Source organism: Pieris napi, chromosome 7 (assembly GCF_905475465.1).
Source record: "Pieris napi chromosome 7, ilPieNapi1.2, whole genome shotgun sequence".
Lineage (NCBI taxonomy): Eukaryota > Metazoa > Arthropoda > Insecta > Lepidoptera > Pieridae > Pieris > Pieris napi.
This window is the reverse complement of record NC_062240.1, coordinates 6,969,288-6,979,376: the sequence shown is the minus strand read 5'-3', so window position 1 is coordinate 6,979,376 and position 10,089 is coordinate 6,969,288. Positions and strand designations below refer to the sequence as shown.

The window sequence follows — 10,089 nt, the reverse complement described above, 5'->3', positions numbered from 1 at the left end:
AGTTATATAAATAACAATAAATTAAATGTTAAATACTATTTTATATTTTCTTTTTGTTGTGTATTATATGTGTTGTGTCCTAATAATTGAAACTATGCGTTAATGATTTATTACATAATACATAGAATATAATAAAAACAGTGGCGCTACAACGTTTAAAGCCTGTAATTTCTGTATCTGTGCCGTGATCATTTGTATTTTCTAATAAGCAAGTAGATGAGCCTTCTGTGCCTGACCACCCGTAATTTTTTACACGCTTTATATTAGCTTCACCTGTATGTGTGTAACCGACTCCTTCGGACTCGATTTTGACCCACTTTTAACGGACAGATTTAATTCAAACTTTGCGCACCTGTCAAAGATCGATGACAATGCAATAATCCGAAAAAAAAAAGAAAATCAATAAAAAAAAATTAACTAAGAAATAAATAATAGTAAAAAAAATCTAAAAAACACGCTTTGCTCGATAGACGAAAAACATGGCACAGAGCACGCTTTTTCACAATAATACCAGTATTTTTTGTTCATTACCATTTTCAGCCTAAATTAGGCTAAATTATTTTTCACTTTTTAGTTTGATGTTCTTTAAAAGCGTGTTTTTTTTATTTTTTTAAACCATTATTTATTTAGGTATAAGGCATGCCGGTTTTCTCACGACATTCACAGTACGAGCGAGTGTTGAATGCGCACATGTTGGGTTCGAACCAGCTACGACCTCTCGCTTTTTATGCCACTAGGCCAATATTGTACAAAAATCGTGATTTTATTAAGAACCTCGACTTAAAATAAATTCTAAAAGTAAAAGACCATATATTACAATGGTAATATATGATTAACTGGCTTTTATAATCCATTCATTACTATTCGTTCGTCTTATTATTTTTAAACTGTTGATAAATAATTTAAATACGGAAGTTTTAGAAAAATATATAACAATTCTATAGTTTTTCAGGTAAATTGTTAAGATGTTTGAAGTTGGTTCTTGAAAAAATTTAACATATACAATATTTATTGTACTTTATTATCTTTAATCTATAAAGGAAGTTATTCGTAGCTGGCTGGTAAATTCTGATGAATTAAATTAAAAAATATCATTAAAATAATTAGCGGGTAGAAAACCTCGTGACGCTGCCTAGAAAAGATGATTGATGATTTTAGTATTTTTAATTAAATACAAATCAAAGAACTAAACTAAACAAGCCAGTTGTTATAAAATGTATTGCACGATGGTCCAAGAATCACATCACTCTTTTTTATTTACTTATGCAAAATTAAATTTTAAATAATTAAATTTACTTAATACAGAATATATTTAAAAATCAACCTATTTTTACAACGCAAATATTTACATTGGTATAATATTTGATAGTTGTGTTAGTACATCTTAGTTCTATTTAGCGGTTGTAGGAACTTATTATTGACGCCCGTGCGAAGTGTTGATAAACAGGAGGGTGCTTACTAAAGTACCGTGAGTACTGAGATCAATCCACTTATTTATAGAGAAAGATGAATTCTTTAATAATTTTATCAACTTGCCACTATTTTTAATATAGAACATACACTATGCTTTTAACTAGTGAGTAGTGGGTGGTGGGGAGGTCGCCTTATCGAGGTGACTGTCATCTTCCTTTTCCCCGCGGCCAATATCTTCTTCCTTTTCCTCTCCTTCATCCTCTATTTCACCGTCCTCAGCAGAGCCATCTATGATGTCATCCTCGGGTACTTCGGTAGATACTTCGGCCATCTCGTCTCCTTCATCTCTGGTCTCATGACGCTTCTGAAAAACAACACAGGGCGTGAAATGAATAACAAAAGAAGCGCGTGATTGTGTGTGTCAACTAGTTCCTAGTCTATGACGCAAAGACATGAGACAGCATACGTCGTTCCGTTTCTCCAATTACAATCAAAAATATCTTTATTTATTTATTATATACATGATCTTAAATTAGAAAATAAGTTGGTGTGGTGAAAACACAAACTGGACACAGTTATATACATATATGGTGAATATAATGTGGTAAACTAGTTTTGTAAAAAGTAGAATTTATTTATTGAAAATGTAATTGAAATAAAAGAAGTAAATTGATCTTATTGGCATATTTTCTCTATAGTGTAGCGTAACTTTAACGAACCTTTTTCTTCTTTTTAGACTTAGGTTTAGGTTTGTGTTCGGGTTCACTATATCCTGGTGGAAAGAATCTCCTGCATTCTTCTTCTCCTACCACTGTATCCTCGCTAACATGGAGTGGCCCTAATGTCAGCAGGGCGTCTGGTGGCTCGTTTTGTATTTCGCTGGGATCCACTAAAGCTGGTTCTTCTACTCCAACGCTCACCATTAATGCTATGGTTTCTGAACTGAACAGTATTCATTTGAAATGGTTATAGGTACTTTATTTTGAAAGATCATTTGAGTAGATCGAGAAGTAAAGTAAAATCGTAGGAAATGAAATTAAATACACTAGATACTTACTAGTCTTTTTCTGGTCTCTCCTCGTATTTGTCTAAATTTTTAGCCAGCAATTTAGGTTCTTCAATGTTGGCATCAGCAAAAAATCCGTATCTAAGGATTTGGTTGGAAAGTTTTGGAACAACGGTGACGGATAAAATTGCTCGACGCTGCCACGCCCCAAAGAGCATGAGTAAATGTGGAGGCTCTGCTGGCGTCGGAGGCTCAACTAGGGAACCCACCATCTAAGAAAACAAAATGTAGTTGAATTGACAAGTACATTTGGATTATAATAGGACCTCGTGAATCATATACATTTTTTATTCAGATTTTCACCTAGAGTTGTTATAGGTAAGATTATATCAATGACAGTTAAGTCCATTTGGATTATAATAGGACCTCGTGAATCATATATATTTTTTATTCAGATTTTCACCTAGAGTTGTGATAGGTAAGATTATATCAATGACAGTTAAGTCCATTTGGATTATAATAGGACCTCGTGAATCATATATATTTTTTATTCAGATTTTCACCTAGAGTTGTTATAGGTAAGATTATATCAATGACAGTTAAGTCCATTTGGATTATAATAGGACCTCGTGAATCATATACATTTTTTATTCAGATTTTCACCTAGAGTTGTTATAGGTAAGATTATATCAATGACAGTTAAGTCCATTTGGATTATAATAGGACCTCGTGAATCATATATATTTTTTATTCAGATTTTCACCTAGAGTTGTGATAGGTAAGATTATATCAATGACAGTTAAGTCCATTTGGATTATAATAGGACCTCGTGAATCATATATATTTTTTATTCAGATTTTCACCTGGAGTTGTTATAGGTAAGATTATATCAATGACAGTTAAGTCCATTTGGATTATAATGGTCTAAGATCCCGCTATACAACGACCTTCACCGAGATGCTTATTTAATGAAACTTATTTTATATATAATTTAATATGTCAATAAATATAATCCATATGGGTTGCCTAGCAAATTTCAGTCCAGAGTATGTTTAATTAATTTAAAAAAAAAATATTTTTTTAAACATTTCACCGGTATGATTATTAGATAAATTCTATACCAATCGAAAGTATGAAGCCCATAGAATATGCAAACGTTAGGTTGTTTTTAATCAATTAATTATTTATGTGTATATTTTTTATGTGACACTAAAGTATGTATACATCTTTAGTATAAAAGAAGGTTATAGTGATACATATATAATACTACCCTGATTAAAAATATTGATTGAAAAAAGTTCAAAAAATTTACTACATGCAAATTATATAAAAAATTTTTTTTTTTTAATATTAATTAAACATACTCTGGACTGAAATTTGCTAGGCAACCCATATGGATTATATTTATTGACATATTAAATTAAATATAAAATAAGTTTCATTAAATAAGCATCTCGGTGAAGGTCGTTGTATAGCGGGATCTTATACTATAATAGGACCTCGTGAATCATATATATTTTTTATTCAGATTTTCACCTAGAGTTGTTATAGGTAAGATTATATCAATGACACTTAAGTCCATTTGGATTATAATAGGACCTCGTGAATCATATAAATTTTTTATTCAGATTTTCACCTAGAGTTGTTATAGGTATGATTATATCAATGACAGTTATGTTAAGTTTTTAAGTTAGTGTTTAATTAAGGTAAATAAGAGCAGTGTTGGCTTAGTGGCTTCAGCGTGCGACTCTCATCCCTGAGGGCGTAGGTTCGATCCCAGGCTGTGCACCGATAGACTTTCTGTCTATGTGCGCATTTAATAATCGCTCGAACGGTGAAGGAAATCTTGAGGAAACCGACGTGTCTTAGACCCAAAAAGTCGACGGTGTGTGTCAGGCACAGCAGGCTGATAAACTGATAAATATTATATTGAGACCTAAAAGAAGTTGTAGCGCTACTGATTGGTTTTTGTTTTTATTTGATTAATTAATGTAAGGGTGTACAGTACGTCTATCGTGTTATACAACGAAACACAGTGTTGAAATAACTTTTGTAATTTTCGACGCTTCCACTCCGTGGTCAGGTTAGTGAAACGTTTATACATTTTCTTTTAATATTTACGCTGTTTCCTGTTAGAAAAAACTCTTTTCTGTGTGTTACAAGTGTTATTAGTTACAATAAAGGCCCATTTATAAATCTTCTTCGTCTGCAACAGATTGTAAATGCGCTAGTAGACTCGATAAAGAACATAAGATACCTTTGGAAAGAGTAAATCCATTGCAGCGGCTCGTTGGTGTCGGTCAGCCGGCACAAACAAGCCTGGCACAGAATTAAGCTGCAGCTCATCTGCCAAGAATTTCTTCGGTTCGTTTTCCTCTGATAAACCATCTCCGAAAAGGGCCGATCGACATAACTCTGCAATCAAAAACCAACACTAAATTCAGTTTCAACACCAGCTTGATTGTTGCCAACACTTGTTCAAGTGATATTATAATTTTTAACTTTTCTTCATATCACAAGCATACAGATTAATCGTATCAAATTTGTGCTCTCTAAGTAGGAGTTATATGTTGTATACCTATAACATTCCCCTCTTTGTCTGGTAGCTTCTTCAGTAGCAAAGTTAGTGAAGGCCTGTCGATCAGTGCTGCAGCCGCCGCCTCTGTTGCCAAGTTTTCATCTTCTATAGCGAGTACTTTAAGACCGTCCTTATTTAGAACTAACGGGCATTTATCTGCCACAATGACACCTAATAAAAGATACATACAATAAGACATATTATTTATTTTGATTTTAACTTTCGTAAGTTCTGCGTTTGTATTTTTTACACAGTCACAGTGTTGCCTAAATATTCATATGCGTGTAAAGTTTTTTTGCAAAATTCAATATGTTGAAGGCTGACAATATATATGACATTTTAGCCAATAATGTATCCAACTTTGTTTGTCTTGGGTATGGTAGGATACAACAAGTTAGAGGTAAGGATGTAACATTATATTTTTTTGAGGTCCTTAGAGGTAAAATATATAATGCCGAAATGTTGGAGAAACTGGGGCTGCGTGTGCCAAATAACCACACTTGGCGTGGTAGGCGGTCGCAATTGCCTCGGGCGCGTACGAATTTACTCAGAGAAGCACCATTTACGCGTGTCTTGCGCATCTCATATTATTGCTCATGAGACGGATATATTTACTTGGACACTACTTGCTGATTTCACAAGAATTGCATTATTTATAATTATTATTTATTAGTATTAAGTTACTGTAAAAATAAGAAATAAGGAAAATAAATAAATAATTAGAAAATAGTTCCTTATATGTTTTATTTACCTTGGGTCTGTCTATACCTCAATCACTCTATACATACCAAACGGTTCAAGTGCATCGACGACCTTCCTGAGATGTTTCTGCGCATGTGGAGTGAGCATTGCCGGGCAGATTTCGTTAAAATGGGCTTCGAGTCGCTTCGCGCGTGATTCACGTCGAGCTAGCCTGGAGTTTTCAGCCGCTGCAGCTTCTTTAGCTCTTCTAGCTTGAAGTAGTTTTTCTTGGGCTATTGCCACTTCCTTTTTATCAATAAAACTTTGAATTGTCAAAATTCAAAATTCAAAAATCATTTATTCACGTAGGTAACACAATGTACAGTTTGTGATTCGTCATTAAAGAAATACATATTAATGCTTCTAATTTTACATAAACAATATGATTGTTATTAAATGATAATGCTGTATTATTCTTGCGTATTTTTAACCATTTTAGGTATTTCCACGCAATGGAAATGCTTAAAACGTATGCTTGCAATAGGAAATGTTTTCGTATTTTTGCAACATTTATTATTATAGCGCGTTCAACCATAACAAACCTGTTCTTGTGGAGTCAGCTCAAATGGTGCCCGTTGGGGTCTCTCTAATTCTCCTTTCCGCACCAATTCTTCATTTTTCAATTCCTGTTCAATAGTACGCGTTAGACGAGGGGCGTCCGCGCCAAAAACTACGTTCAGAAGCTGCTTATTCTGTGGGTAGTATAGGATTAAACATTTACTAAAAATAATAATTCATTTTACGTTTCATTCATATCTACTTTAGTTTTCCTGGTGGTAATACTTTGTACCACATATAGTAGAGATACATACACATACTTTCAACTAAGTGCCTATTTCCAACGTTAAATCTTACAAAAAATGTAAGTTAAATAATAATAAACAAATAAGTTAATATGTATATTGTATGTCCATGATGTGTAATTAATCAATATTATATTCAAAGGTTTTATTAGGTACCTTAGCGTTTCTCAGTAAGTAGGTTAGTATGTAAAAAATAGGTCGAAATGAACTGTTAAAAGTGGAGCATTAGCTACATTGCAATACAATGTGTGGTTATGTGATTTAGATAGTGTTTGATCAATACGTTGGCGGCGATATTCCTCTTCATATCACACTCACCTATGCTTCGTGTATGTAGGTACCTTAGGTACATCACGTGTAAAGTACGTACTAGGAGAATGGGTACAATAAATTTATTACAACTTTACATAAGCCAACTTAAGCTAACGTACAAAAAAAAGATTACTATGCTTAATTAAATGTATATCTTTGTTTTAAATATCTGAATTAAAAATAAATCAGTGGCGCTACAACCTCTTTAGGTCTTGGCCTCAGATTTCAGAATCTGTTTCATGATCATTTTTCAATCTAATAGGCAAGTAGGTGATCGGCCTCCAGTGCCTGACACACGCCGTCGACTTTTTGGGTCTAAGACATGTCGGTTTCCTCACGATGTTTCAGCATCGCCAGAAAGAAGAAAGAAAGTCCATTGGTGCACAGCCGGGGATCGAACCTACGACCTCAGGTATGAGAGTCACACGCTGAAGCCACTAGGCCAACACTGCTCTCTGAACTGCTAATTACATAGTTTTAACAAGTAAAAAAAACAACGATTAAAGACGCTTTTTGTTATAAAACACGTAGCCTGATGGTAATTGCTAAAGTTTCAAACTTTTGCCTCATTAAATTGCCGTTGTGCTTTAACATAGTTTAATCTTCAGTTTTATCAATCTTTTACGTGTTTTATTTAATCTTAAATAGATATTCAGTTGTTTAAAGAAAATGTATATATATTTCCTATTGTTACCTATATAAGAAAGAATTGTGTGAGTTCATGTATTGTCGATAAATGAAAAATATTGTATCATGAAATATCTTGACAGGCAAAAAACTCAGGACGTACTTACATCTAAATACTTTGGAGATTTCTGAAGAATTATTAATTAAAACGCATTATAAAATGGTCAACATCAAAATGCAAAACAAATGAATAATTTTACTCACCGAAAGAAGCATCCATGTGGGTTCGCTGCGATTTCTAAATCGCTTAAGATCGCTTATCGTGTCCGCTTTTGCCTTTAAATTGTAAACACAAACTAAGCTACATTATCTTACATTAACTTAATGTTACTTAATAAATTCGCTTAACCAGTTCATTATTTCGTCTGTTTTTGATAAGTCATGTGTCTTTGACAACATATGCGCGACACAATCCGTCTTGACCAATCATAATCAAACGCAATAAACAAGCAGGCCAGAGTTAAATTCTAAGAGCAGCCCTGCGATTCTGTAACTCACACAGCGTTTTCGCATCGGCGGTCGCTCTCAAATCAGTCGTGAAGCAGTCATTTTATGATTTGGCATTCTGATAAACAATAAAATACAAGCTCCCACCTTTTCAGAGTCCCATTCATAAAATGACTGCTTCACGACTGATTTGAGAGCGACCGCCGATGGGAAAACCGCTGTGTGAGTTCGAAAAGTGAGTTACAGAATCGCAGGGCAGCCCAAGGATAACTATACCAATGAGGTTTGCTAATTAACATCTTTCGTCTTATGTTTCCCCAGGGAAAGTTTTCTACTTGTAAATTATGTTGCACATTCGGAAGAAAGATAAGAAATGGTGATAGCTGAGTTTAAAGATTCCGAGTCGTTGATGTTGATAGGAATATTATTTTTTTATTTATAGTACAGGAGCCTGCAAACGGTCAGGAGGCTCGGCTCATCTGATGTTAAATGATTTAAGCCTGTGTGTACACTCACACTGCCAGAAGACTCGCAAGTGCGTTGACGGCCTTTTAGGAATTGATACGATCTTATCTTTAAGGACCCTTAGTCCTGGATGGGGTCTGTCATAGTCTTAATTAGAATCTATCTATCTAAACATAGATCCAAAAATCTAAGTTGTCAAATAGTCAAATTTGTGAAAATACTAAGCTAAACCTTAGTATGTAAAAATATAAGCTTACGACAGCGAGATGCAAGTTGTCTCCACCGATTTCCACTTTAATTTTCTTCAGATTTCCAACCATTCCTATGCAAGGGCCGCACCATTCTGTATACACATCGATTACTGCCAACAAAATTATTTATTAAAAGAAATGTCTGCGAAGAACTTAATCGAACGATTTTCTTTATGACGTAACCCTCAAACGATGTAAATACATAGTTTATTTTTTTTAAACATAAGGATGCTAAATAGTGAATAAAAAAATAGGAACCTTGACAATCTACATGCATTTGATAATACCTACTATTATCGTTCAAAGTAATACCAGCCCTCTGCGACTTCTCTTTAAGTTTCACGTAATCATATGTTTGCTTTAGCCTAGTATTTTTAAATGTAAGGTTAATTACCGAGGAGTCCAGCTCTATTAAGAAACTTGGCCCACTCGTCATCCGTGTTGATCTCTGCCTGCAACTGCACCTGAGCGGCTTTCTTGCCTGCACCGGCCGCGGCAAGAGCGGCAGCGTTGGCAACCGCGCTCGTTATAGACATGGTCGTAAGTGAGCCATGCCAATAGCGCTCCACGTGCCATAGGCGCCATAGACACGAGAACCGGATAGAGGGTACGAAATGTATTAAAATTTTAGTAAGGGCACATAATATTTATACGTAAAACGTGTGTTATAGTTTTGAACAATGATTAAATAAAGAGACAATGAAATTAAAAATAGTGCTCGGCTGGTTTGTGTTTTGTTCTCATAATGTAAGTGCGTACTTTTATTTTGCTATACGCTTTTGTTACTTCATTTTGTTCCAATATAAATAAAAAATGGCGTTTTTGTTGCAGTTCCTTACAAAGTAAACCAAAAACTTAACGAATATAAAGAGTCATGAAGAGTTTCATCTCAGTTCCACTCGCCCGCTCTATGCCCTTGTTACAAACTAGTATATTATATAATAGTTAATTTTTTTTTTTCATGGAATTTCGCTGTTGGCCGGTCAAGGTCGGTTAAGGGCTTTTATAGCTCAGCTCGGGGTGTTTTGGCGAGCGTAGCTCGGCCGGGATGGGCGTTTTCCCGCGACCAGCGCAAGGACGTCTCCTGCGAGACTCCGACTTCGCCTTGGGCCGGAACGGGGTGGTTAATCGCCTGAAGGGCAAGATGAAAGGTCACTAGAACGAACGAAGTACGAAGTTAAGGTTCACGCTTTCCCCGGTTAAGGAGGTTCTTTACCCTCCGCCTTCTAATTTGTCATTAGCTATCGTGATTGGATCACCCGGATCCGTTAAGACGTGTCAAGGTCTCCTACGGGGTCTTTTTTGTTGGGAAGTGGTAATAATTGAGGCTTTTACGCACTATAGTAAAAAAAATTAAGCTTTTCCCTTTTTATATTGACGCAGCAA

At 34.8% G+C, this 10,089-nt stretch overlaps 1 protein-coding gene across 1 annotated transcript; it reads right to left on the bottom strand.

The window, feature by feature from the left end:
• Window positions 1–590: 590 nt before the first annotated feature.
• Window positions 591–9,601, bottom strand: LOC125051402. Its single transcript, XM_047651685.1, has 10 exons — window positions 9,098–9,601; window positions 8,710–8,813; window positions 7,745–7,816; window positions 6,281–6,430; window positions 5,786–5,984; window positions 4,998–5,168; window positions 4,677–4,834; window positions 2,471–2,691; window positions 2,133–2,355; window positions 591–1,777 (listed from the first exon to the last, which is right to left on the bottom strand). The coding sequence occupies exons 1-10, from the start codon at window positions 9,237–9,239 to the stop codon at window positions 1,574–1,576; spliced, it is 1,644 nt and encodes a 547-aa protein (XP_047507641.1). The 5' UTR covers window positions 9,240–9,601; the 3' UTR covers window positions 591–1,573.
• Window positions 9,602–10,089: the final 488 nt, after the last annotated feature.

Excerpts from the sequence above, each read along its gene's own strand:
- LOC125051402 (XM_047651685.1), bottom strand. The coding sequence starts at position 9,239 with ATGTCTATAACGAGCGCGGTTGCCAACGCTGCCGCTCTTGCCGCGGCC. Across the intron at positions 5,985-6,280 it reads AGCTGACTCCACAAGAACAG|GAAGTGGCAATAGCCCAAGA; the intron begins GTTTGTTATGGT and ends ATTGATAAAAAG. Across the intron at positions 4,835-4,997 it reads CAAAGAGGGGAATGTTATAG|AGTTATGTCGATCGGCCCTT; the intron begins GTATACAACATA and ends TTTTGATTGCAG.